The sequence below is a fragment of the Aotus nancymaae genome, unplaced genomic scaffold, assembly GCF_030222135.1.
Source record: "Aotus nancymaae isolate 86718 unplaced genomic scaffold, 86718_ANA_hifiasm-v0.15.2.pri h1tg000010l, whole genome shotgun sequence".
Taxonomy (NCBI): domain Eukaryota; kingdom Metazoa; phylum Chordata; class Mammalia; order Primates; family Aotidae; genus Aotus; species Aotus nancymaae.
Window position 1 is genome coordinate 33,155,312 of NW_026988421.1, and position 27,814 is coordinate 33,183,125.

Consider the following 27,814-nt stretch of genomic DNA (forward strand, 5'->3'; position numbering starts at 1 on the left):
CCTGCCTCAGCCTCCCAAAGTGCTGGGATTATAGGCGTGAGCCACCGCACCCAGCTTTTTCTTTTTTTTTTTTTTTAAAGACAGGGTTTCACCATGTTGGTCAGGCTGGTCTTGAACTCCCGACCTCAGGTGATCTGCCCGCCTTGGCCTCCAAAGTGCTTGGATTACAGGCGTGAGCCACCACGCCCACCCAATTTGTCCTATTTTCGAAGATAGTTGGAAATCTACATTTGTGTGTGAAATTTTCTGATGTTTACATGTTAAATATAACAGAAGTTTATAAAATCCTAGGTCCTGGATTTTACAATCACCAGTGGTTAATTGGGTTCTCAGTTTGTACCCTCTGGTGTAGCATTGAACCCAGGCCCAGAATTCCGGCCTCATCCTTTCGGAGGTTGGCGGGGTTTCGTCGTGGATCCTGCTCTCGAGCGTGTCCTGATGTGTGGTCACTCATCTCTGCTCCAGTGCCTCCAGTCCCTGTGTGACCTGCGCCTCTCCCCTCATTTCCCCCACACGGCGGCTCTTGACCAGGCAGTGGGGGCTGCGGTGACCAGTATGGGACCTGAGGTGGTGCTGCAGGCTGTGCCTTTGGAAATTGATGGCTCTGAGTAAGTGTGACCCTGGCTAGTTTCCCAGCAAAGCCCCAGGAGTCAGCCGGCTTGTTCTCTCCCCTGGAAAGGATGTCCATTGCTGTGGTCTGAGTGTGTGTGTCAGCGCAGGGCTCAGCAGGAGAGGCCAGAGCGGGGATCGCTCTGTTCTGGGCTCAGTAGTCTTATGTGCTGCCCTCAGGGCTGTCCCCTCATCCTCATTGGGTTCTTCCTATTCTCCTCCCAGAGAGACTCTGGATTTCCCACGGAGCTGGCTGCTGCCTGTCATCCGAGACCACGTTCAGGAAACGCGACTTGGTTTCTTCACCACCTACTTCTTGCCCCTGGCTAACATCCTGAAGAGCAAAGGTAGGAGACCCTTGTCTGTGTGTGACCTGAGCCCCCACACAGCCCTGGAGCCTCCACGGAAGGGGTCGGGAAGGGTGCTGAGTACCACACACCCAGCCTTCGGGACACTTGGCAACATCCTCTGCCAAGCAGGTGGCCAGCCAGTGCTCCCGTGCCCTCCTCAGGGTCTCTCCCTCCCTGCTGCTTCGAGGCGTGGCCAGGTGGCCCTCCCTGTGGCAGAGCTCGCCCTGCAACAGGAGATAGCTGCCTCTACGTGGAGCTGCCCCATTTGGGCCTTGTTCTTCCCCTCTGGATTACAAAGAACAGCTGTGCCCCTTCTTCCTCATGAAAAACCTTGAGATCAATTTTGTAAAAATTTGTGATATGTTTGTTTGTATGTATACACACTTTCATACACTTGTAGGTGTATTTATGGGTATGTATGTATGTACACATAGGCAGTCACACACCACATGACGTTTCAATGATGGTGGTCTCCTAAGATGATAATACCATATTTTACTGTACCTTTTCAATTTTTTTTTTTTTTTAAGATGGGGTTTCACCCTGCAGGCTGGTCTTAAACTCCTGACCTCAGGTGATCCACCCACCTCGGCCTCCCAAAGTGCTAGGATTACAGGCGTGAACCACCGCGCCCGGCCACCTTCTCAATGTTTAGGTGTGTTTAGATATATGCATACTTAGCATTGTGTTACACTTGCCTGCAGCACTCAGTACAGCAACGTGCTGTCCAGGTTTGTAGCCTAGGAGCAGTAGACTACACCACATAGCCCAGGTGTGTAGGGGCTGTGCCATCTAAGTTTGTGTGAATACATATGCTGTTCACACAACAAAATCACCCACTGACACATTCCCCAGAACGCATCCTGTCAAGTGATGCATGGCTGTAGATCACGTGTGTATTTGAAAATGATGATTACCCCAGAGGTGCTCTTGTTCAGATTGTACGTCCTCAATCCCCTGCCCCTCTCCTTTCAGACATGATTTCTTATCCCGCATGATCATGGTCTCCTCTCCGTTTATCATCTAGTTTACTCCTGTCCTGTGTTAGGCAGACTCAGGCCTACTTGAGGATAGGCAGAGCATGGAGTTACATTGTTTGGCCTAGTGAGGGCATCAGGAGCTTTTTGTTTTCGTTGGATTTTGAGGATCTAGGACCGCATTGCTAAACTATTTTCATCCACTGTCTGTTTTTGTAAATAAAATGTTTTTTTGTTGTTGTTCTTTTTTTTTTTTTTTTTGAGACGAAGTCTCATTCTTTTCTCCCAGGCTGGAGTGCAGTGGCGTGATCTCAGCCCACTGCAACCTCCACCTCTGGGTTCAAGCTATTCTCCTGCCTCAGCCTCCCAAGTAGCTGGGATTACAGGTGCCTGCCACCACACCTGGCTAATTTTGTATTTTTAGTAAAGACGGGATTTCACTATGTTGGCCAGGCTGGTCCTGAACTCCTGACCTCAGGCAGTACACCCGCCTTGGCCTCCCAAAGTGCTGGGATTACAGGTGTGAGCCACCATGCCCCGCCTGTAAATAAAATTTTATTGGAACACAGCCACATTCATTCTTGTTCTGTCACCCAGACTGGAGTGCAGTGGCACAATCTCAGCTCACTTCAACCTCTGCCCCTTGGGATCAAGTGATTCTGCCTCAGCCTCCCGAGTCACTAGGACTACAAGTACACGCCACCACATCTGGCTCATTTTTTTAAAATTTTTTGTATTTTTAGTAGAGACAGGGTTTCACCATGTTGGCCAGGCTGGTCTCAAACTCCTGACCTTGGGTGATCTTCCTGTGAACCACCATGCCCGGCCTGTCACACTACTTTTTAATGACAGAGTTATTGTGATAGAAATCATATGCACTGCGGGCTGGGCACAGTGGCTCATGCCTGTAATCCTAGGACTTTGGGAGGCCAAGGCAGGTGGATCACCTGAAATCAGGAGCTTAAGACCAGCCTGGCGAACATGGTCAAACCACATCTCTACTAAAAATACAAAAATTAGCCAGGTGTGGTTGTGGGTGTCTATAATCCTAGCTACTCAGGAGACTGAGGCAGGAGAATTGCTTGAACCCGGTGGGTGGAGGTTGCAGTGAGCCAAGATTGTGCCACTGCACTCCAGCCTGGGCAACAGAGCAAGACTCCGTTTCAAAAAAAAGAAATCATATGGCCTGCAAAGCTTAAAGTACTGGCCCTTTTGCACAAAAAGTTGGCTGCCTCCTGGTCTAGGGCAGTGGTTCTCAGCAAGGGGGGTGATTTTGCTGCCCATAGGACATTCAGCAATGCCTGGAGACATTTTGGGTTGTTACTGTATTTTCTTTGCTTTGTTTGGGCTTGTTTGTTTTGAGACAGAGTCTTACTCTGTTGCTCAGGCTGGAGTGCAATGGTGCAATCTTGGCTCATGCAACCTCCACCTCCCGGGTTTTCAAGATATTCTGCCTCAGCCTCCTGAGTAGCTGGGTCTACAGGCATGTATCATCACACCCTGCTAATTTTTTTATTTTTAGTTTAGTTTTGTTTTTTTGAGACAGAGTCTCACTCTGTCGCCCAGGCTGGAGTGCAGTGGAGCGATCTTGGCTCACTGCAGCCTCCACCTTCTGGTTTCAAGTGATTCTCCTGCCTTATCCTCCTGAATAGCTGGGATTACAGGTGCATGCTACCGTGCCCGGCTAATTTTTGTATTTTTAGTAGAGACGGAGTTTTGTATTTTTAGTAGAGACAGAGTTTTGCCATTTTGACCAGGCTGGTCTTGGCCTCCTGGCCTCAAGTGATCCACCCACCTTAGCCTCCCAAAGTGCTGGGATTACAGGCGTGAGCCACCATGTCTGGCTGTGTTTTTTTCTGTGTAAAAATAGTATTGTATTGTTCTTTACACATGTGCAAAAAAAAAGAGTATTTCTACTATACGGGAATTAACGTGCATGTATTAGTAACTTGACTTAAAATTTTTCCTGATATTAAAAAACAAAAAATTATTCTATTTTCAACAGAAGTATATGCCCATCAAAGAAAATATGGATGACCCCCAAAATGGGGGTCATTACTATCATTAATGTTACCTATAAAACCTAAGGATGATATTATGTACCCCCTTCATCCTGGTAATACTACACGTAGGTATCTGTCCTGAGAAGATAATTAGACAAGTGCACACTGATTTATGTTCCTAGCAAAGATATGCCTGCAGTATTGGCTTATACTAGCAAAAACATCCTATATCTTTCTCATTAGGGTTCCAGTTAAATTAGTATGGTAAAGCTCTACTTTTGGCCAGATGCAGTGGCTCATGCCCATAAGCTCAACACTGTGGGAGGCTGAGGCGGAAGGACTGTGTGAGCCAAGAGTTAAAGAACAGCCTGGGCAACATAGCAAGACCCTGTCTCAACAAAAAAAATTTTATTTTTTTAGTTAGCCAGGTGTGGCAGGCATACCTGTAGTTCAATCTACTTGGGAAGCTGAGGCAGGAGGATTACTTGAGCCTGGAAGTTCAAGGCCAGCCTGGGCAGCAGAGTGAGACCCCCATCTCTACAAAAATACTTCTTTAAGCACCACTTTGAGTTGTGATATAGGCATTATAAAGAAAGAAAGAAACCGCTAGGTAGGGACAGACGAGTCTAGCAGATGGTTAGTTGAACAGACAAGTTTTGTATCCTAACTCTGCCACTCCACAGTTCGTGACTTGGTGCAGGTTTTGTTTAATTTCCCAGGGTCTGCTCCTCATCTGTAAAATGGGCAAGGTTTGTGAGGATTAAATGGAAAAATCGTGTAAAGTGCACGTTATACAGACTGCCACATAGTACTTGCTCAGTAAATGTTACCAGCTTTATTGTCAAGTAAACAAGGTTACAGAATGAGATATGTATAGTATATTTCTGTTTATGTTTTTAAAAGTAGGCATGTGGCCAGGTGCAGTCTTGCACTCCTGTAATCCCAGCACTTTGGGAGACTGAGGCAGGTGGGTTGCTTGAACTTAGGAGTTCGAGACCAGCCTGGGCAACATCCTGAAACTCTGTGTCTTCCAAAAGTTAGCTGGATGTGGTGGCATGCCACGCCTGTAGTCCCTGCTACTTGGGAGGCTGAGGTAGGAGGATCGCATGAGCTGGGAGGTTGAGGCTGCAATGAGCCGAGATTGCCTCACTGCACTCCAGCCTAGGCCACAAAGTGAGACCCTGTCTCAAAAAAAAAAGTGGGCATGTGTTTAAAGAAGTATAAAAGAGTAACAAGAAACAGGCTATCTCTGGAGGAGTAAGAGTATGGAGAGACATGCACTTTCTGTTTGTGATAGGTTCAGTTTTTTTGTTTTGTTTTGTTTTGTTTGAGACAGAGTCTCACTGTATAGACCAGCTGGAGTGCAGTGGTGTTATCTGGACTCACTGCAACCTCCACCTGCTGGGTTCAAGCAATTCTCTGCCTAAGCCTCCCAAGTAGCTGGAATTACAAGCACCTGCCACCACACTTGGCTAATTTTTTTGTATTTTTAGTAGAGATGGGGTTTTACCATCTTGGCCAGGCTAGTCTTGAACTCTTGACGCCGTGATCCACCCACCTCAGCCTCCCAAAGTGCTGGGATTACAGCACTTTAGTATTTTAGAATGAACAAATACGATTTAATTTATGGGGACCAGGGGTGTCACCCATCTTCCTGTCCTCAAGATTGGGCATTTGGTTTGGTTTGGTTTGGTTTGGTTTGGTAAATAAGGCTGGTCGGCCAGGAGGGTGCCGGGCTCACACTTTGTCCCTGTCTCACACTGCAGCCATGGACCTGGCTCAGGCAGGCCACACAGTGGAGTCCAAGATCTACGACACACTCCAGTGGCAGGTAAGGGTCAGCTAGGGGAGGGTGTGGATACAAGCACGTGGGCACAGGTGGCTCCTTGTCACCTTCCTTTATTGTCCCTTCCTTTCCCAGATCTGGACGCTCCTGCCTGGGTTCTGCACAAGGCCCACAGATGTGGCCGCCTCCTTCAAAGGGCTGGCACGGACGCTGGGCATGGCCATCAGTGAGCGTCCAGACCTGAGGATCACTGTGTGCCAGGCCCTGCGCACCCTCATCACCAAGGGCTGTGAGGCAGGTACGTGTGGGCTGTGGGAGTCGGGGCTGGGGAGGATGTCACAGGTCCCTGGCCCCATCCCCTGGCTTGCTACGCTCCTTGCTAGGCAGAGCCACAGGAACTTGCCTCTGGAGCTCATCCTTTGCTGCTTCTGCTGCAGACCCCAGGGGACAGTAGGAGGCTGGAAGCCATGGTTCTCTTTTCCCTTTACTTCCAGTGTGCTGACAGCTGCTGCTGGTTTGTTTAGTCAGTGTTGAAGGCTTTCCTCTGTCGCTGGCACTTTGCTGGCTTGCTGGGGTTGGAGCCATGGAGGACCACAGGTCACTGGGCACCAGGTTCTCCATGCCCTGGCTCAGCTCCTGCCACACAGAGCCCCAAACCTATGGGCTCCAAGTCCTGCCAGAAGCTCCCCTAAGAGAAGGCGTCTGGGCCGCAGCTCCAGCAGCCACTGAGGCACAGTCAGCTCCTGTGCCTTTAATGCAAACTTTGGTCCTTTTGCCAGAGGCCGACCGTGCTGAAGTGAGTCGCTTTGCCAAGAACTTTTTGCCGATCCTCTTCAACCTATACGGCCAGCCTGTGGCAGACGGGGACACTCCAGCCCCTCGCCGGGCTGTGCTGGAAACCGTCAGAACTTACCTCACCATCACTGACACTCAGGTGAGCCACGGGAGGGAAGGGAGGAAGGAGGAGGGGAGCTCTCAAGTGGACAGTGTTGGAGAGGCCGAGACCCTACCCACCAGGGCTCACGTGGGTCTCTGCATTCTGGAGCACATCCCAGCAGTCGTGGGGCTGGGGGCTACTAATGGTAGGGAGGCTGCTCTGGGACTGCTGCCGTTGCTGCTCTCTTAACTACTCAGTTACTCTCTCCTCTTCATTCCCTTGGGGCCACCAGTTGGTGAACAGTCTCCTGGAAAAAGCCAGCGAGAAGGTGCTCGACCCTGCCAGCTCTGACTTTACCAGGTAATGTACTAACGGCCTGCACTTGAGCTGGAGCAGCCCAGGGAGCTGGAGGGTGCATCTGGTGGAAGCACTGTGGGTTCCCTCTTGAATTATTTAAGGAAGTCTTGAGGTATTAATTGTCCAGGCTGTGTTGGGAGGCTGTGCTGACTGGTTCCTTCTTCCTGGAAAGGCCATTTAGTCTGCTAGGGAGGAGCAAGGACCCAGGAGACACACCATCTCACCATCAGATGGTTCTGATCCCAGCCCCGTCACTTATGGGCTATGTGACCTTGAACAAATTACTTATCCATTCTGCTTCTGGCATCATCTGTAAAATGGACCTGATAATAGTTCTTGCAACAGGGTTGCTATGAGGATTGAAGGAGTTAGCAGGTGTAAAACACCAAGAACGGTGCCTGGTACATCATGAGTGCTCAATTAGGTGCTAGCCATTGTGATTGTTCATGAGCTCCTTCAAGCCCCGTGTCCTCACCCTGACTTCACGCACCTCCCCGTACCCAGTAGTCATAAGAACACTGGTAATCTGTGCCCTTCTCCAGCTTCCACCCCTCTTCTTGGTCTCCTGCCCCTGAGCAGATTGTCTGTCCTGGACCTGGTCGTGGCCTTAGCTCCGTGCGCTGATGAAGCCGCCATCAGCAAGCTGTACTCCACCATCCGGCCCTACCTAGAGGTGAGCCTTGGCAGCCAGGAACCCCGCACAGCCACGCTTGGGGACAGATGGGCTGTGGGATGGTGGGGCCTGTCTTCTATCTTTGTCCCTTGCTGCTGCCCGAGATCAAGTCCCTGTCTGCTTTCTCCTGCAGTGACTTCCCTTTGTGTCCTGTATAGCCCATTTGTCTTGTAGGTCCCAAAGGGACAAAGTGCACCACTGTGCGTAGGCCTTGGCTGCTGAGTGACTCTTGTAGAACCAAGGCCACGCTCCTTTGCCTGGCTCCCTCCCTGCCCATCCAGTCTGGTCTGAGCTTCATTCCACCTAGTCCACTCTCCTCCACCCGTGCTGCAGCCTCCTTCAGCTGGCTTAGGGTCCCTGACATAACAGGCCCTGTCTGTGCCTTTGCAGGGGTTGGGTCCTCAGCTTGAAATGCCCTCTGCTGTAGCCAGCAACCAGGCAGGTCTCAGCCCAGCAGCGACCCCCTGAAAGCTGCCCCCACTGCCACAGTTTAGTAGCACTTACCTAACAGTGTGAAAGGTGCTCTGGGTGGCACGTGCAGGTGGACACGGACATCCAGGGCCAGGCCACCTCACCTTGGGAAAGGTGTCCCCGGTTGGGGTCGGGGGAGTGTGACAGAGAGCTGGTTTGGAGGAGCAGGAAGCTGTCAGTCATAGAAGGAGAGAGAAGAGTGCTCCGGCTAGAAAGAGCAGCAGGTGTGCAGGCCTTGGCACGTGCTAGGCATCACTCCGGTCACTGGAGTGAGCACTGTCCGGAGCTGGGTGACTAGAGTGGATTGGCGGACCCCACGGCATAACCCCAAACCCCCGTGCCTAGCCCAGGAGTTAGCCACTTGCTCTCCACATTCCACTGGCCCTCTGTCAGGCCACATGAGCCCCCACGGGTCAGGGCCCACTTCTGCTGTGGATGGCATTGGACAGGAGGTGAGCCCTAGGCCTCTGTCACCCATTCCTGTCTGCCAGAGCAAGACCCATGGGGTGCAGAAGAAGGCCTACCGAGTGCTGGAGGAGGTGTGTGCCAGCCCCCAGGGCCCCGGGGCCCTCTTCGTGCAGAGCCACCTGGAGGACCTGAAGAAGACACTGCTGGACTCACTGCAGAGCACCTCCTCACCTGCCAAGAGGGTGAGGGCTCTAGAGCCACCCACTCTGCCAAGGGAGGCTGGGCAACACCAGGGAAGGAGCCAATGTTGAGGCTTGTGGGGTGGAGGTAGCACTGAGGGGTCCTGACTGTGAGCCCCCTGCCCACAGCCCCGCTTGAAGTGCCTCATACACATCGTGAGGAAGCTCTCAGCTGAGCACGAGGAGTTCATCACTGCCCTCGTCCCAGAGGTGAGTGTGCGTGTGTGTTTTAGAGGCGGGTCCCTGGAATGTGGCTCTTAAGGGCCTCAGGATCCAGGGAGGGCAGTAGTGGGGGTAGGGGGACTCGATTCGCTGCCTGGGCAGATGGCTCAGGGAGCAGGTACCGATGGGGCTGTCTTGGCCAGGTGATCCTGTGCACCAAGGAGGTGTCGGTGGGCGCGCGGAAGAACGCTTTTGCGCTGCTTGTGGAGATGGGCCATGCTTTCCTAAGGTTTGGCTCGAACCAGGAAGGTGAGGCCCAGGGGATGCGGGCTAGGGGTGGACACTCTGCTCATAGGCTGGGGTGGGGAAGCACCCCTCAAAAAAGGTGGAGAGAGCTCTGTGCCCTGGCCCTGGGCAGGCTGCTCCTCTCTGGCCCTCAGTCCCCCTCCCTGGTGGGTCCTTCCTGCTGTGACCCACCTTGGTCTCTGTCCCCAGAGGCCCTGCAGCGTTACCTTGTCCTGATCTACCCTGGCCTGGTGGGCGCGGTGACCATGGTCAGCTGCAGCATCCTGGCCCTGACCCACCTCCTTTTCGAGTTTAAAGGTAAATGCTTATTTCCTAGAAGGCCGGAGAAGTCCTCAGGGTAGGTAGATGCCCAAAAGGTCAGGATAAGGTGGCTCTTGGAACTGGGAAAAGATGCCCGGAGGAAGGAAGAGAAGCCACACCCAGCCCAGCTTGCCTCCCTGTCTCCCTTCCTGCAGGTCTGTGCCTCCCGCCCTTGCGGCTGTGCCAAGGCACGTTCCTCAGGCCTGTCCCTGAGTGCGACTGTACAGTCCAGTGGCCCTGCCTCCCACTGTCAAGCAGTTAGGAGGCGGTTAGGGCTGATGCCTGCATTTCAGTCCTAGTCCTGCCTCTTGGCAACCACGTGAGACCTAGAACAACTTGATTAGCGCCTAGCACCTCAGTGCCCTATCTCTAAAATGGAAGCAAGAAATAGCACCTACTCAGGGGGATGAAAGGCTGAAGGCCACTCCATGGAGAGTGATTGGAACTATCCCAGGCTTTGGAAAGGCTCTCCATGTCAGCTACTGACATTTGAGTGGCTGTTTTCCAATGGGGGGTTTTGGGTCTGGGTGGGGTTCTGGGTGTCTTGGACAGTGACCCCCTCACTGCCACAGGTCTGATGGGGACCAGCACAGTGGAGCAGCTGCTGGAGAATGTGTGCCTGCTTCTGGCCTCGCGCACCCGTGATGTGGTCAAGTCTGCACTGGGCTTCATCAAGGTGGTGGTGACTGTCATGGGCGTGGCACACCTGGCCAAGCATGTGCAGCTGGTGGTGAGTGTCCCCGTTCCCCTTAGCGAGTGGCAGGGTGGCCTCTGAGCTGTCAGCGTAGACCCAGAAGCTTCAAGGCCTGCAAGTTTCAAACTTTTTTTTTGTAGCCAGAAGGTCATTAAGGAGCCCTAAAAGGGACCCATAGGAGAATGCCCATCGGGTGGAGGTGAGGGGGGCACACTGCCCAGGTGACTTCTCTTCACCCCAGAGCCCTCCATGGAAGGAAACAGGGGCTCTCCAGGGTAAAGGCCCGTGGGCAGGGGCACACCCTTCATTTTCCAGGTGGGGAAACTGAGGCCAGCAATTTTCCAGATCATGGGACTCAGACACTGGACTCTCCCTTCACAGGACCCCCTCCTCTTGCCTTTTTTTTCCCATCTTGCATTTTGACCTTGCTGGCTAGAGGCTATTCCTCTGGGGCCTCTGCTGGGCTACAGAAGGATCTGAAGAGCTTCTTGGTATTGGGTTTCTGGCCCTCTCTTGCCAAGAGAAGCCTCGCCCAGGCTGTGACAGGCTTCCAGACAAGCTGTGCACTGTATCTGCTGCCTCAGTTTCTTACATGCAGCTGGCTTGAGTCACACCAGACCTCCTGGTCCTCTTGCATATTTTCTTTTCTTCTCTTTTCTTTTTTTTTTTTTTGAGATGGAGTTTCGCTCTTGTTGCCCAGGCTGGAATGCAATGGCGCAATCTCAGCTCACTGCAACCTCTGCCTTCTGGGTTCAAGTGATTCTCCTGCCTCAGCGTCCGGAATAGCTGGGATTACAGGCACGCGCCACTGCGCCCAGCTCCTCTTGCATATTTTCTTTGTGTCTTGCCTTGGGTTCAAGATAGGAAGGGGCAGATGAGAATCAGCATACCCTCCCACTGCCCTCAAAGCCTGCAGCCTAACTAGGGACCAAAGGTGGGGAGAAGAGCTAGACAGCAATTCATCATGGAGCTATTCAAATTTACAGACGCCCTGGCTGGATGCGGTGCCTCATGCCTGTAATCCCAGCACTTTGAGAGACCAAGGTGGGCAGATCACTTGAGTTCAGGAGTTCAAGACCAGCCTGGCCAACAGGGTGAAACCCCATCTCTACTAAAAATACAAAACTTAGCTGGGCATGGTGGCAGGTGCCTGTAATCTCAGCCACTTGGGAGGCTGAGGCAGGAGAATCGCTTGAACCCAGGAGGCAGAGGTTGCAGTGAGCTGAGATCACACCACTACACTCCAGTCTGGATGACAGAGCAAGACTCTGTCTCAAAAAAAAAGGATGTATTGAAGTCCTTCAAAGAGTGGATGGGGAGGCCAGATGTGGTGGATCACTTGAGGTCAGGAGTTTGAGACCAGCCTGGCCAACATGGCGAAGGCTCATCTCTACTAAAAACTACAAAAATTAGCCAGGCATGGTGTCAGGTACCTCTCCCAGCTAGTCATATGGCTGAGTTGTGAGAATTGCTTGAACCTGGGAGGTAGTGGGTGCAGTGAGCCAAGACCATGCCATTGTTCTCCAGCCAGGGTAACAGAGCAAGACAGGCTCAAAAAAAAAAAAAAAAAAAGAGTAGATGGGGACCCTATCGCCCTAGCCATTTGGGAGACATTGGAGATAAGAAGATCTTCACATGTAACCCAAACTGGGCCACGTGAAGGCTTAAGAGGGATCCAGCCAGAGCAGAATGCAGTGAGATGGGAGGGACATAGGGGCGAAGCAGGAACCAGGGCATCAGATGATTCTGGACTGAACTCCAACCTCTATGGCCATTTAGCAAACACTTCATCCTCTGTGCCACTGCGTCCTCTTCTATAAATAGGGGGTGATAGCATGTATCTCAGGGGTAGTCCTCAGGCTTCAAGGAGAGGATATATGTCGAGTACCAAGCACTGTTTCAAAGATTAAAGCTCTCATCCTGCGAGGGTGCTCAGGCCTTGTGTCCTGAAGAAGGGTGTAGGGGAGAGATGGGGGCCACCCACCTGAGGGAAGCATGACCGGACCAGGGTGTGGGCCAGGAGCAGGGCCATTCTCGCCCTCCGCTCAGCTGGGCCTCCCCTTCTGTGGCCCTGGTCTGGATGGCAGTGAAGGGACAGCCTGGAAGGCTCCTCACTGAAAGCCTGGTGTTCTTGCTCTCCGGCAGATGGAAGCCATTGGGAAGCTTTCAGATGACATGCGGCGGCACTTCCGCATGAAGCTTCGGAACCTCTTCACCAAGTTCATCCGCAAGTTTGGGTCTGTGCACTGAAGGGGGTGGGGGTAGGGCAGGCTAGGAGTCAAGGGCTTCCAGTCCTTACAGGGACACTACCTCTGGGTTGAACCATCTGGCATGTGCCTCTCACCAGCCCTTCCTTGTCACCTCAGATTTGAGCTGGTAAAAAGGCTGTTGCCGGAGGAGTACCACAAAGTCCTGGTAAACATCCGGAAAGCTGAGGCCCGGGCCAAGAGGCACCGAGCCCTGAGCCAGGCTGCCGCAGAGGAGGAAGAAGAGGAGGAGGACGAGGAGCCCGCCCAGGGCAAAGGCGACAGGTGAGACCATGGTAGGGCCTTGGGACCTGGTGTCCCCCAACCCAAGGGCCTGCTGACAATGCCCACCAACCCCCTCTCTCGGGAGCCCTCTGACTGGGGGCTTCTCTGTCCTTAGCATTGAGGAGATTTTGGCTGACTCAGAGGATGAGGACGATGAGGAGGAGGAAAGAAGCCGGGGCAAGGAGCAGCGGAAGCTGGCGCAACAGAGGGGCCGAGCATGGCTGAAGGAGGGTGGCGGGGACGAGCCCCTCAACTTCCTGGATCCCAAGGTGGCCCAGCGAGTCCTGGGTAAGCACAAGGCTGGCCTGTGCACTCAGAAAACAGACTTGCCATGGTGCTAGGTTCTCGGGTGGCGGGTAGGGGGTGGCATCCGTGGCAGGCCCATGGGCAGGGCTGAGAGTTGCTCATTTGGGGTCCCTGAACGGGGCTTGCTGGTCATGAGGGTGTGAGTAGCATGGGACTGGCCTTCCACCTCCTCATGCCAAACTCTCCACACCAGCCACACAGCCAGGGCCGGGCCGGGGCAGGAAGAAGGACCATGGCTTCAAGGTGAGCGCTGATGGCCGACTGATCATAAAGGAAGAGGAGGACACCCACAAGATGGAGGAAGAGGAAGGCGCCAAAGGTGGGGCCCAGCGCGCTTGTCCATTCATTTATTCACCGTGTTCACTTATTCCTTCGGTGGCCACTTGTTGAGGAAGTGTGGGTAAAAACAGACCTGAGAAGCTCATCTCTCAGGCAGCCTCCTCAAACTTTTTAGACCATGTTAAGAAATCTTCGTATGTTGTGACTGAGCCATTTATACAATACATATTTAACTCAAAGGAAACTACCAGAAACAGTCCTTCGCCTTACTGTGTGATACACTGTTAGTCTTCTGTTTTCCTCCTCCCCCTCCTCTTCCTTTTCGTCCTTCCTCTTTTTTTTTCTTTTCTTATGCAAGCTTGACTAAGGCCCTGAAGATCATTTAGAGGCAGAAAGAGCCAGAGGCTGCAACTCTCCCAACTTCCCAATCCCAATGTCTCACATTGCCCAGGAGTCTCTCGGGTATGACATCTTGGAACCCTCTTTAGTTTTTCCTGGAGCCTCTCCACATATCCACCCATTAGCTAAGAAACACCTAGGTCTTCGAGAACACACCTGTCTTCCCTTTGTTCGGTTCCTATTGCTGCGAGTTCTGGGCCCTTGCCTCTCTGCACCTCCTAACTGAAGCCTCGCTGCTCTGCATGCACCCAACTCACCGGCCGTGTGACTGCCGCCACTCAGCCTCTCCTTAGCTCCATTTCCTTGCTCAGAGTGGGTATCATACAGTCCTGGTGCCTACTTTTCCGGGTTGGAATGAAGAGGAATCGGTGTGGTGGCACAGTGTATGTGCTGGGTTTACATGTGCCTTTTGTAGTTCCGTGTCTAGCGTCTTCTCTCCTCCTCTCGCCCCTGTATACTTTCCCATCTCCTGTTCCCCTTGGTGCCCAGGCATTCCTGAGGCTGCCAGGACCCCTGCCCTCTGTCTGCCTTTCCAAACCCCCCTGCTCTTCAGGATTCAGCTCAAGGCCCCTTTTGTAGCCTTTCCTGGGCACCTCAGACTTTAGGCCTGATTCCCCCAGAACTCCTGCCTAGCCCAGAGGATGCTTAGCCTTCAGCCCTTGGTCATTTGCTTTTCTTTGGAGATGGAGTCACATTCTGTCACCCAGGCTGGAGTGCAGTGGCTCAGTCTGAACTCACTGCAACCCTCATGTCCTGGGTTCAAGTGATTCTGCCTCAGTCTCCCAAGTATAGGGGACTACAGATATGTACTACCATGCCTAGCTAATTTTTGTATTTTTAGTAGTGATGGGGTTTCACCATGTTGTAGGCTGGTCTCAAACTCCTGACCTCAGGTGATCCTCCCACCTCGTCCTGCCAAAGTGCTGGGATTACAGGTGTGAGCCACCGCACGGTCACGTGCTCTCTATTGTCTTTTGGTTGTTGATTGACTTTGCCTGAGTTTCTCTTCCTTCCAACTGGTCAGTTTCATACTTCTTTATACCCTACATGGAGCCCAGCACATATTGCATGGGCAGAGATTTCAAACAGGAGAATGAAGCCATCCTGGTACAGTGGGGGCGTGTGTGGGCCTGTGGAAGTGCCAGACTCCTGCAGAAACCTGGGGCTTTCTTCAAATCTCAAACAGATGAAGGGTGGGTGAGTGGGTAAAAAAGTTTGAAACAAAGCCGTTATTCACTGCAAAAGTAGGGTCACCACTTTTTTGAGGGGCCGTTATCCCTGGGGCCTAGGATGAGGAGGAGAAAAGCGTAGTGCTCAGGGGTCTCATCTCTTCTAGCAGAAGGAGGATGTGGGTCTGAGGAAGGCAGGTGCCCCCTCAGCCTGGTGAGCCAGAAGTGGGAGAAGGAAAGCGTAGGTTTTGAGAAGCTCCCACGTGCTCACGGGCTTCTCTTTTTTGGCTCCAGGTGAGGATGAAGAGATGGCTGACCTAATGGAAGACGTGATTGTCAGGAATGTGAGTAGTTCCTGCAGACGGGGGGCTGGCGCTTCACACCTAAGCCTGGGCCCCACAGCTTCCCACCCCCACCACACACAGGCATTGCACCTGCCCTGCTTCCGGAATGCTCAGTGCAATCTTGCAGGTGTGCATAGCAGGCGGTCCAAAGGGCTGTGGGTGCCTTGCCAGAGGGGGTGATGCTTGTCTAGTTAAAGGAGAAAGAAACAGAGACCCTTGTCTCTGCAGCAAGGGCGTGTGCTGTGCGAGGGCAGCAGCTTCCCTGTGTACTCCTGCATGGGGTGGGGGCATCTATCACAGGGAGCATGGCTGTGCACTGGACACTGTGCTGAGGGCTCCACATAGCCTCACAAAGATAGGGACTCCATCATCCCCAGGGTCACAGGGCTCAGTTGGTGCAAACCAGGAATTTGAACCCTGGTTTTCCAGTCTCCTAAGCCCAGGAATTCAACCTCTTTGCCATCAGTACCCCTTCTGACCTGGCAGTGCTGCCTCCCAGGATGGAAACAGCCTCTCAGCTGGCCCACCTGAAGCAGCAAGAGTGAAGTGGGCCCAACCCATCACCCAACACCTGTCAGTCTCAAGCTCAGTGGAACATTTCTGGAGGCAATCTGAAGCAGTTTCTTCCTTCTCTGTCCTTCCAGACTGTGCCCCAGTCCATCCAGCCTTCCTGGGCCCCACCCGTAGGTGACAGGTACCCAGGTCAGGGGTATAGTGGTATTGGTGGGGAAGCGGCAGGCTCTGGGGTCCCGTTTTGGTTTCAGCCTAACCTTTTAAAGCCTCAGTTCCTGATCTGTAAAGTGGGGTTATAAATAGACCACCTGGTGGAGTCACTGGGACAGTTTGGTAAGATTGGCCATGTGAGGTGCATTAGCATAGTGCCTGGTGAGTCACAGACTTACCCCACATTCCCGTTCTCATTGGCGTATTTGTGAATGTCTGCCCGTATGCCTTGCCAAGTGTCCGTCTGCCCACCATGACTCGAGGAAGAGCTTTGTTATGAGCACTGTCACAGCGCAGAATTCTGTTTGAAGAACTGAGAAAAATCCAGAGGAGTCCTGGGTCAGAGGGTAGCTGAGGACCTGAGTGGCCTCTGATGCAGGAAGCCCCTCTGGGATGCCCTTGAGGAAAAGCGATGGGGCTTCTGCTAAAAACCCTCCCACCCGTCTCTGCCCCCAGGCAACCGGTCCTGCGGGACAGCTCCACCTACTGGGAGTCCTTCCTCTGCTTGGCCTGACATGGGCCCCTCCGAGAGGCCACCAGAGGCCACCCTCGGCCCATCTAGTCTCCCTTTGCAGGTGACAGCAGCTGTCTGCCACACGTGGGTCTCTGGGCCCAGGCTGCCTGGGCTCAAGTCCTGGTTTCTGTGGACAGTGCTTGCCACTTAGTGATGCCAAGTCAGCCGTGATGACTAGATTATTCACTTTTCCTGGAAATCTTTTTCCAGTCAAAGCTTCCTGGGTTCCTTGAGCGAAACTTCACATGTGACTTTGCACATCCCCGGTAGCCTACTCCTCTTCCTGGTCAGGGACAACTGACCACAGCCTTCCAGGGATGTCCCCCACTGCCCCAGGCAGAGCGGGACTGGGCGGATGCCTTGTCTCCAGGCACTGAGAGGGCCTCAGGGTGGTTGCACTCCATTCCTGTTACTGCCACTTTGTTACTTTGGTAACAAAGCCCTAGAGGCTTTCTTGCATGGCACTTACTGAGTTCTAACTCTTCTTTTTTATTTATTATTACTATTATTATTATTATTTTAAAGACAGGGTTTCACCATGTTGGCCAGGCTGGTCTTGAACTCCTGACCTCAGGTGATCCGCCTGCCTCGGCCTCCCAAAGTGCTGAGAATACAGGCATGGGCCACCTCGCCCGACTGAGTTCTAACTCTTCTGCCAACCACTGTGGGATCATGAAGTGCTGGGGTACAAGCAGCTGCCTCCATTGAAGGCCAATAGGCTGGCCTGTTGGCCAGGCACCAGCTGAACCAAGAGCCAGCTCAGCCATCATCTCCCAGAGTGCATCCAGAGTCTGCTCCCTCCCAGTTCCTGTTTCTCCCCTAGGGGCCCACTCTGCTGGGCTTCGGCCAGTGGACCTGGTGTCCCCGTCCCCTAGGCACACCCTGTGTGTGCTGCAGGCTGTTTCCTCTGCCCAGGCTGATCCCTTTCCCTGGCACACCTTTCCCCGGCACACCTTTCCCCTGGTTGGCCTCTGAGCCTGCCTCTGGGTCCCCTGTATAGCTGGAGCCCTGGGATCTGCAGTTTCAAGAGGCTTCTGGGGCACAGTGGCACAGACCACAGCACAGGGACCAGCCCTTCCTGCTGGGGCTGCCTCTGTTTGCCTCCCCTCCCTGCACAGCATGCCTCTGCCTGGCCTGATAGTTGGTTACTAGGCTCACATCTGGTGGGCTGGGGCTGCTGTCAGGCTCCTTCCCTTGGACTGCCTAACACAGCACCGGGCACACAGTAGGTGTTCTGTCACTTCCTGTTTAATATAATTGACAAGTTGATGTGTTTGTCTATGTTCATAACTGCTGGATTGGTAGCATTGTTGAGGATCAGTGATGACTGGCTTAAGCAGGGGTCTCCCACCTACCTGAGAGCCCCTGGGACACAGGAACTAGATCCTGTGCCCTGTGTCCCCAGGGCCTGGCACATAGTAGGGGATCAGTGAGTGACTGATTGATTAATGCGGAGAATGGGGTGGGGTTTGTGTGAGGCAAAGAACTGGTAAAGCTGTTGTCTCTGAAGAGGCCAGGGACCTCATTTTCCCCATTAGGAAGGCTGGGTAAGCTGATGTCAGAAGCCCTGTGGGCAGTGCAGGCTGGGGTGGGGCCAGGAGTGGAAAGGCAGAGCAGGAGCAGCTGCCACCAGCCCAGCAGACAGGATGTGGCCGGAGCCTCTCTCCTGTGCCACCTGGCTGTGTGATCTTGGACAGTTCCTTGCCCTCTCTGGGCCTTAGTTTCCATGTCTGTAAGTGGGAGGTGGGGTGCTTGGCAGAGCCTCTCCTGCTTGATGCAAGATACTCTGCTGTTGCTGTTGGCATTCCTGAGAGCAGGCACATCCCCTGGTTTACTCACTCCCTACGTATTCCTTCTCTATAGAAAAAGCACCAGAAGCTCAAGCACCAGAAAGAGGCTGAGGAGGAGGAGCTGGAGATGCCCCCTCAGTACCAAGGTGAGGCTTCCACTCAGCTGTCCTGGGACACATAGATCGCTGTCGCCTGCACTGGGAGTGGGAGTCACAGGCAGGGGTGGCAGGGCCATGAGGGTGCACAGCCTGGTTGCACTCACTTGGCGCCAACAAGAGTTTGGCTAATGTGACACCCAAGACAGGCCTGGGCCCTGGGAGGGCAGGAGAGCCTGGGGATAGGAGATATACGCATGGAACCCCAGCCTTCTGAAGAACCCTGAGCCGCAGCTCCACCCCGCCCTCCCAGGCTTCCCAGGAGGCTTGTGCCTGCCCCTTTTTTGAGCACCAGCCCTGAGTCAGGCTGGGTTTGGGGAAGCCACTTGGCCAATGCTGGGGCTGGGAACTGGGAGGGTTGGTATTGGGCCTGGTCAGAGGTTTTCCCTCTATATCTGTCTCTGGGCCCACCAGCTGTTGCTCTCCTAGAGCAGCTGCTAGAAGTGCCAAGGTGGCTTCACCTCTGCTTCCTTCTTCGAAGGGCAGCTGTGCGGGACCCCTGCCCCAAGCCCAAGCCCTTGCAGCAGGGCCTCACTTTGCATCTGGAGGTTCAGAGGCTCCTGTGGGAAGCCTCTGATTCCAGTAGCTGGTGTGTCCTCAGAGCCCTAGAGCATAACGCAGCTGCACAACCTCACAGCTCTTCCTCTGGGCACCCCCGAGCCAGGGCCAGCTCACCTACTCTGCCCTGGGATGGAGTGGTGCAGGGACAGTAGTACCTGCCAGTCAGTGAGGCAGGGGCCTGGGGTCAGGGCGCTGGCCCAGCCTCTGCTTAGCTGTGTGACCTTGGCCTGGTTACACACTGTCTCTCTGAGCTTCTAGTTTCTCATCTGCAAAAAAATGGGGAATGGGGATGATTCATGTTGGTCATCTCAGAGAGTCCTCCTGAGCTGGCACTGTAGGATTCCATCCACGACTTTGTTGAGTGTTAGTCCAGGCTGGAGAAGACAGCTAACTTTGGACACGGATCCTGATCTCACTGAGCCACAGTGTTCACATCTGTACAATGGGATAAATAGCTGTCCTTCTATCTCAGTGTTGAGGTTGAGAGGCTTGCCTGAGGTTGGAGTTGTAAGTGGCAGAGCTGGGAGTAGAACCTGGCTGGCTGGTTGAATTCTGTCTGACTTTGGAGAATATGGGTTATTTTATGTTAGTGTGTTAGTGGAGAATACATGTGTTCCCAGAGGTCTCTGGGAAGCTGTAAGGATTCTAGGTCAGTCTGAGGAGCCCAGTGATCTGTCAAATCACCAGCCAGTCTCTTCTCGAGGAAGGTCTTTATCCTGGTTTGATAGAGCCAAGTTCCTGGCCTTCACTCATCTGCTATCTGGCAGCTCTCTGATAGAGGGTGCCCATCACCTTCCAGGAGGAGGCTGCCCTGGCTTTACCTGACTTGTGGTCTCTGTGTTCTCCCTATAGCTGGAGGCTCTGGCATTCATCGCCCTGTGGCCAAGAAGGCTATGCCTGGGGCCGAATACAAGGCCAAGGTAAGAGCTGCATGCAGGGCATGGGGTCTCCTGGCATTGGACAGGTGCCAGGGAGGGGCAAGAAGGAGCTGTGCCCAACACTGTCCTGAGAGGCACCTTCACAGAACTTGACTAAGGCCAGGGAAGAAGGAGGGGTGTACCAGGGCCTTGTTGGCATCTGAAACGGCCTTCCAGGGATACAGGAGCTCTTTGGCACCACCTAAAGCAGAGGATGAAGGGAGGTTATGGGGTCTGTCAAGTCTAGGGCAGGGACAGAAGGGGGACCCCACCCTCCTAGCTGACTCTGTTTTTCTGGACGAACAGAAAGCAAAAGGTGATGTGAAGAGGAAAGGCCGGCCAGATCCCTATGCCTACATCCCCCTCAACAGAACCAAGCTCAACCATAGGTATGGTGCTGTGCCAGGCTGGGGCTGGAAAATGGGTGGGGAGGAGGCAGCAGAGTGCTCTAAAGAAGGGAAGGCCTTATTCTCATTAAACTCTCAACTCAATATGAGTCTCTTCCAGCTTTTTTTTTTTTTTTTTTTTTTTTGAGACGGAGTTTCGCTCTTGATACCCAGGCTGGAGTGCAATGGCGCGATCTCGGCTCACCGCAACCTCCGCCTCCTGGGTTCAGGCAATTCTCCTGCCTCAGCCTCCTATCTTCCAGCTTTTTTTTTTTTTTTTTTTTTTTTTTTTTTTTTTGAGACAGAGTTTCGCTCTTGTTACCCAGGCTAGAGTGCAATGGCGCGATCTTGGCTCACCGCAACCTCTGCCTCCTGGGTTCAGGCAATTCGCCTGCCTCAGCCTCCTGAGTAGCTGGGATTACAGGCACGCGCCACCATGCCCAGCTAATTTTTTTGTATTTTTAGTAGAGACGGGGTTTCACCATGTTGACCAGATGGTCTCGATCTCTTGACCTCGTGATCCACCCGCCTCGGCCTCCCAAAGTGCTGGGATTACAGGCATGAGCCACCGCGCCCGGCCTCCAGCTTTTTTTTAACATGCACCTATGTCATATAGTTGGTACCTACCTGTATTACTGATTTGAACTGCTTATTTATTTTATTATTATTTTTATTTTGAGATGGAGTCTCACTCTGTCGCCCAGGCTGGAGTGCAGTGGCGAGATCTTGGCTCACTGCAATCTCTGCCTCCTGGTTCAAGCGATTCTCCTGCCTTAGCCTCCCGAGTAGCTGGGACTACAGGAGCGCCCCACCACACTCAGCTAATTTTTGTATTTTTAGTAGAGGCAGCGTTTCACCATGTTGGCCAGGATGGTCTTGATCTCTTGACCTCGTGATCTGCCTGCCTTGGCCTCCCAAAGTGCTGGGATTACAGGCGTGAGCCACCACTCCCGGCCCCAAACTGCTTCTTTAAACATGATGTGATGTCATACAGACGTTTTTTGGTATATACGTACTCTACATAGCCATCATTTTTATAGCTTTGTATAATTTTGCTTTTCTAATCCCTTCATTGGTAGGAAATTAGAGTTGTTTCCGACTTTGGCCCTTAAATTGGGTTATGTGTAAGACTGCTTTGAAAACTAATATTACTAGGGAAATGGCATTCTAAAGTTCTAGCTTCTGCAGATTGTAAGTTACCTTTCAATGAAAGGATGGGCAGAGGGAGCTTTGGCTTTCTCTGGACATACACATTAGAGGAAGAATGGGAGGGAGGCCTGTTTCCAGGGGGATAATTGTGCCAAAGTGGAACGGCCAGGTCAGGACATGAGCTGTGTGGAAGGGGGGCCGCGTGGAAGCTGGAACCACACGTGGTCTGCCCCATTCATGTGCTGCCCACCACCTGGCAGCCCCCTTCTCATCCCTGCTGGTGCGGGGGGTGAGCCATCATTTGGCCTCAGGAGGGGCCTCCTATTCTCAGCCAGATGTGAAACTTCTGTTCCCTGGCCCTGCAGGAAGAAGATGAAGCTGCAGGGACAGTTCAAAGGCCTGGTGAAAGCTGCCCGGCGAGGTTCCCAGGTGGGACACAAAAACCGCAGAAAGGATCTTCAGCCCTGAGGCCCAGGGCCCCTGGGCTGCCTTGCCACCAGCTCCAGGTGCTCAAGACTCTGGCAGAGCCTGGACTCAGGATGACTTGGAAGTAGGGCTTGGCTCTCAGAGAGAAGTCCTGGATTTAGAAACTCCAAATGGGAATCACCCTTCAGAGACATCCCTGGTGCCTGGAGGTGGGAATGTGGCCTCACTGCCTCTGAATAGGTGCAGTGAGGCACCTTTGCTTTCTGCCCAGAGTGGCCATGAGCACCAGAGCAAATGATCTGCGTTTCTACCAGCTGCTTGTAGCCACATAGCACCCTGGCTGTGGTCTGGGTGTGTGAGATTTATTGTGACACAATATAGAATAAATGTGTCTCATCCTGCATTTTTTTCTAGAAACTGTTTCATAATCTGCCCCCTCCATGAGTAAGAACGGTGTCCAGTTGTTGGCAACAGTGGCCTACCCTCTTCCTAACTCCTTACATCCAGCCCAAGGCATAACATGATGCTTTGCCCATAGGACAGGCTTTGGAACTTGCCTGGGAGCACACCCACCTGTGTCAGGAGGGGCAGCGAATGCCCCAGGGCTGGTGTCCAGAACTGCAGTTCAGCACCAGGGTCTGCCCTGGCTGCCCCTGGGCACAAGTCTCTCCAGCTTCTTTGCTCACTGGTTCGACAGTGTTTGCTGAGCCCTCCATGTGCCCAGCGTAGCCTGCTTCATTCACCTCCCTGTTTTCCAATTATTATTTTTTATCCCAGACAATTGGATCTGTTTATACGACCTGATTCCCACTGGTTCAGCTTTGTTGGTCTGCAGCAGAGAAGGGCATGGCACAGAGGTCCTGAGGTCACTGTCCTGTCAGCCCAGGTCCCCTCTTGTGTGTGCATTCCCACAGGCAGCCAGAAGCAAAGAACCCCAGCACTGTTCCCACACCCCAGTATGAGGAGTGTGCTTTGTCCCCTAGCACCTGGCTGGTACATTCTTCCCATCTCAGATTCCCCCATGTGAGGCCAGCGCGCACTCACATATTCCTTGTTTCCATTCTAGTTTAAGGCACTTGGCTCTGATACTGGTCCCAGAGGCCCTGTGCACCTCCTGGCAGCCTGTCTCAGGATACTCTCATTCTCTAAGGGACCCAAGCTTAACTGGATCCAGCGCCCCCCAAATTAGGGCATTTCCTCCCGATGATTTGGGGCTAGGAAAAGCTGAGAGAAACTGCGCTTGGCCCAGAGGTGGCACTGTTTACATGCCTTGTTCATAGAAATTAGAATTGGAGAGCAAGCAAGAAAGGTGGTTAGGAATGGCTATGAGAGATCTGCAGAGGGGATCTAACCATACTCCCCATTGTTACACTTCTGAACACAAGGTGGGTCAAAGTTAGCCAAGCCCGGTCCTTTCCTGTTTCTCAGGAAATGTGACCACATGCACTGGGAAGCTTCGTATAAAGTAGATACGGGTATGAGCCAATTGCCCAGTATTGGTTTTTTTTTTTAAAAAAAAGCATGAAGCGGCCGGGTGCCGTGGCTCACGCCTGTTATCCCAGCACTTTGGGAGGCCGAGGCAGGTGGATCACAAGGTCAAGAGATCGAGACCATCCTGGTCAACATGGTGAAACCCCATCTCTACTAAAAATACAAAAAATTAGCTGGGCATGGTGGCGTGTGCCTGTAATCCCAGCTACTCAGGAGGCTGAGGCAGGAGAATTGCCTGAACCCAGGAGGCGGAGGTTGCGGTGAGCTGAGATCGTGCCGTTGCACTCCAGCCTGGGTAATGAAGCGGCTGGGCGCAGTGGCTCACGCCTGTAATCCCAGCACTTTGGGAGGCCGAGGCAGGTGGATCACGAGGTCAAGAGATTGAGACCATCCTGGTCAACATGGTGAAACCCCGTCTCTACTAAAAAATACAAAAAAAAAAAAAAAAAAAAAAAAAACGGCCGGGCGCGGTGGCTCAAGCCTGTAATCCCAGCACTTTGGGAGGCCGAGGCGGGTGGATCACGAGGTCAAGAGATCGAGACCATCCTGGTCAACATGGTGAAACCCCGTCTCTACTAATACAAAAAAAAATTAGCTGGGCACGGTGGCGCGTGCCTGTAATCCCAGCTACTCAGGAGGCTGAGGCAGGAGAATTGCCTGAACCCAGGAGGCGGAGGTTGCGGTGAGCCGAGATCGCGCCATTGCACTCCAGCCTGGGTATCAAGAGCGAAACTCCGTCTCAAAAAAAAAAAAAAAAATACAAAAAAAATTTGCTGGGCATGGTGGCACGTATCTGTAATCCCAGCTACTTGGGAGGCTGAGGCAGGAGGCGGAGGTTGCGGTGAGCCAAGATCGCACCATTACACTCCAGCCTGGGTAACAAGAGCGAAACTCCGTCTCGAAAAAAAAAAAGAAAAAAGCATGAAGCCAACCTGCTTGTTATAGCACATTTTCCAAGGAGCTTTGTTTTTTTTTTAAGATGGGAGGGGCAGGTGACCTAGAAAGGTTGGCGTTAGTGATGTGCTGAATGCCATATTTTGAAAATAGACTTCAAATACAAGTAATCTTGATGCAGAGGGAAGAATTAATCCTCTGTCTCACAAACTTCAGGTGCTTAAAACATGTATTTTGAAAGTCAGTGTTCTTTAGGCTGGGCGCGGTTGCTCATGCCTGTAATCTGAGCACTTTGGGAGGCCAAGGTAGGCAGATCACCTGAGGTCAGGAGTTCAAGACCAGCCTGGCCAACATGGTGAAACCCCATCTCTACTAAAAATACAAAATTAGGTAGATACGGTGGATCACAAGGTCAGGAGATAGAGACCATCCTGGCTAACATGGTGAAACCCCATCTCTACTGAAAATACAAAACACAAAAATTAGCCAGGCATGATACCTGCCTATCATCCCAGCTTTTTGGGAAGCTGAGGCAGGAGAATCGCTTAAAACCAGAAAGCAGAGGTTGCAGTCAGCCGAGATCACACCACTGCACTCCAGCCTGGGCAACAGAATGAGACTCCATCTCAAATAAACAAATAAATAAATAAAAATACAAAAGTCACTCAAATAAAAATACAAAAAAATAAATAAAATACAGGTGTGGTGGCACACACCTGTAATCCCAGCTACAGAGGAGGCTGAGGCAGGAGAATTGAACCTGGGAGGTAGAGGTTGCAGTAAGCCAAGATCTCGCCATTTGCACTCTAGCCTGGACAACGAGCGAAGCTCCGCCTCAAAAAAAAAAAAAAAGATGTTGTTTCAACAGTGAGGGTGAAAAAGAATCTTAGGATTATCAACAAAAGAGTAAGGGCCAGGCGCGGCGGCTCAAGCCTGTAATCCTAGCACTTTGGGAGGCCAAGGCAGGTGGATCACAAGGTCAAGAGATCAAGACCACCCTGGCCAACATGGTGAAACCCTTTCTCTTTATAAAAATACAAAAAAATTAGCTGGGTGTGGTGGCGTGTGCCTGTGGTCCCAGCTACCTGGGAGGCTGAGGCAGGAGGATTGCTTGAACCCGGGAGGCAGAGGTTGCAGTGAGCTGAGATGGCACCACTGCACTCCAGCCTGGTGCCTGGCGACAGAGCAAGACTCAGTCTCAAAAAAAAAAGAGTCATCCAGTTTTAGGGTGAATAGAAAAGTTGAGAGCTCTCACTATCCAGATTTACTATTTCAATTTGTGCTTTTGGGAATGTCAGAATCTGAGGCTGGCTTTTCTGGGGTCCATCCTCCTCTCATTCTCAGAAATGGAAAACAGATCCTACCCTGCCTGACTACGAAACCACAATCCTGCAGTTGGCCGTGGGTCAGTTGCAAAGGCCGTCCAGTCATGTCCACATCGTGACACTTCTGGCCATGGGTGAGTCAGGTTAAACTGATCTTGCCCCTTCACTATTTCCCTTCTCGTGACTGTGGCAGAAGGCTTGGTGGGGACTGTCCTGGCAGTTCATTCCCAACATTGGCTGTCTTTAAGGCTAGTCTTACTTGCAGCCTGATCAGTCCCAAGTAGGGTGTTTTTTTCTGTACTGTTTGGAACATGTAACAAAATTGCTTATGAAGTTCAGGTAACCTGTTTTCAGTCCTCAGAGTCCTCTCCCCATTTTTTTTCCTTGGTTGCTTATGTTTCTTCAAAGGGTAATGTTAAAATGATACCTATTTCACTATAAAAGTGATAAAGATTCACAGAACATTTGGATAAAACAAAAGTAAAAGCAGGGGCTACAATCCTTCTACCAAATTCTTAGTTATCCCTAGTACATTTCATTTTGTTTGTTGTTGTTGTTTTTAATATACATAGGGTTATTTTTTAATTAAAGAAAAAATGTGGCTGGGTGGCTCATGCCTGTAATCCTAACACTTTGGGAGGCCAAGGTGGGCGGATCACCTGAGTTCAGGAGTTCAAGACCAGCCCGGCCAACATGGTGAAACCCTGTCTCTACTAAAAATATAAAAATTAGCCGAGTGTGGTGGCAGGCACCTGTAATCCCAGCTACTCGGGAGGCTGAGGCAGGAGAATGACTTGAACCCGGGAGGTGGAGGTTACAGTGAGCCGAGATCACACCATTGCACTCCAGCCTGGGCGACAAGGGCAAGACTTCATCTCAAAAAGAAAAGAAAAAATGTAAGGCAGGGCACAATGGCTCCCAACTGTAATCTCAACACTCCTGACCTTAAGTGACCTGCCCACCTCGGCCTCCCAAAGTGCTGGGATTATAGAGGTGAGCCACCACGCCCGGCCAGAAGTCTTGTTTTTACCCAAGACTTGCTGTGCCATAGATCTTGGACTTGAGGTCACTGAGTCTGAATTACAAATACAGGAGATAACCTGAGACCAACCCTTAGTTGTAAATATGCTCATAAAAATGACAAGGCCGGCTGGGCACAGTGGCTCACACCTGTTCTCTGAGCACTTTGGGAGGCTGAGGCGGGCGGATCACAGGGTCAAGAGATCGAGACCATCCTGGCCAACATGGTGAAACCCCGTCTCTACTAAAAATACAAAAATTAGCCCGGCTTGGTGGCATGCGCCTGTAGTCCCAACTACTTGGGAGGCTGAGGCGGAAGAATCACTTGAACCCGGGAGGCGGGAGTTGCAGTGAGCCGAGACTGCACCACTGCACTCCAGCCTGGCGACAGAGCAAGACTCCATCTTAGGAAAAAAAAAAAAAAAAAAGACAAGGTACAGTATTACCCTGAGCAGATTTTATGTGTATCGACTGGATTATTGTGTGATAATACTTATCTTAAAATGCCTTCCTTCATCATTCCAGCAGCTAGTTCAACTCCTCGCAGAAGGTGGGGTGCTCCAAAGCAAACTTAACTCATAATTATCAACTAGCAAAGCTGACATCTAGTATTCTGAGAAAATTCCTCCCTGCCCACATGAGGACTATCACGTGGGTTATGTAGGTCCTCCCTCGGGACTTCACAAAGGGGCCTAGCGTCTGATACATGCACAGTCTCACCTGATCCACACCTGCCAGATTTGCATCTCCTGCGCAGGTACAGTGGCAGTTACAACTGGAGCTTGTACGGAGCTCTCCAGTTTACCAAACACATTCATTCACACCATCTCTTTGGATCCTTTCAACAGTCGCCTTGTTTGAGACAAGCCTGGCCAATGTGGTGAAACCCTGTGTCCACTAAAAATACAAAAATTAGCTGGGCATGGTGGCAGGTGGCCTGTAATCCAACCTACTTGAGAGGCTGAGGCAGGAGAATCACTTGAACCTGGGAGGTGGAGGTTGCAGTGAGGTGAGATCATGCCATTGCACTCCAGCCTGGGCGACAAGAGCAAACTCCATGTTAAAAAAAAAAATGTGTCTCTCTTTTGGGTTGTGCTACTACAGGCCAAGGAGGGGAAAAAGAATGTTGGGTAGCAGAGGCCCTGGAGTGGAAGAGCTTGGCTTCTTCAAAGAACTGACAGGAGGCCAAAGTTACCCACCCAGGGGTACTAGGAGGAGAGTGC

At 52.2% G+C, this 27,814-nt stretch overlaps 1 protein-coding gene across 2 annotated transcripts in view; it reads left to right on the forward strand.

Moving 5' to 3' along the window:
* RRP12 (ribosomal RNA processing 12 homolog) overlaps positions 1-22,264 on the forward strand; it is a 44,890-nt gene extending 22,626 nt beyond the window's left edge. For both annotated transcript variants that reach the window (XM_012439587.2, XM_012439588.2), the window contains 21 exons: positions 466-608; positions 835-956; positions 5,706-5,770; positions 5,861-6,023; positions 6,505-6,659; positions 6,895-6,962; positions 7,539-7,632; positions 8,595-8,753; positions 8,880-8,960; positions 9,116-9,221; positions 9,408-9,515; positions 10,091-10,248; positions 12,358-12,449; positions 12,579-12,743; positions 12,859-13,031; positions 13,243-13,368; positions 15,191-15,240; positions 18,341-18,413; positions 19,836-19,903; positions 20,207-20,289; positions 21,801-22,264. In XM_012439587.2, coding sequence (XP_012295010.1) covers positions 466-608; positions 835-956; positions 5,706-5,770; positions 5,861-6,023; positions 6,505-6,659; positions 6,895-6,962; positions 7,539-7,632; positions 8,595-8,753; positions 8,880-8,960; positions 9,116-9,221; positions 9,408-9,515; positions 10,091-10,248; positions 12,358-12,449; positions 12,579-12,743; positions 12,859-13,031; positions 13,243-13,368; positions 15,191-15,240; positions 18,341-18,413; positions 19,836-19,903; positions 20,207-20,289; positions 21,801-21,903 — 2,355 coding nt within the window. In that variant the 3' untranslated portion in view covers positions 21,904-22,264. The remainder of the gene's footprint in view (positions 1-465; positions 609-834; positions 957-5,705; positions 5,771-5,860; positions 6,024-6,504; positions 6,660-6,894; positions 6,963-7,538; positions 7,633-8,594; positions 8,754-8,879; positions 8,961-9,115; positions 9,222-9,407; positions 9,516-10,090; positions 10,249-12,357; positions 12,450-12,578; positions 12,744-12,858; positions 13,032-13,242; positions 13,369-15,190; positions 15,241-18,340; positions 18,414-19,835; positions 19,904-20,206; positions 20,290-21,800) is intronic.
* The last annotated feature ends 5,550 nt before the right edge of the window (positions 22,265-27,814 follow it).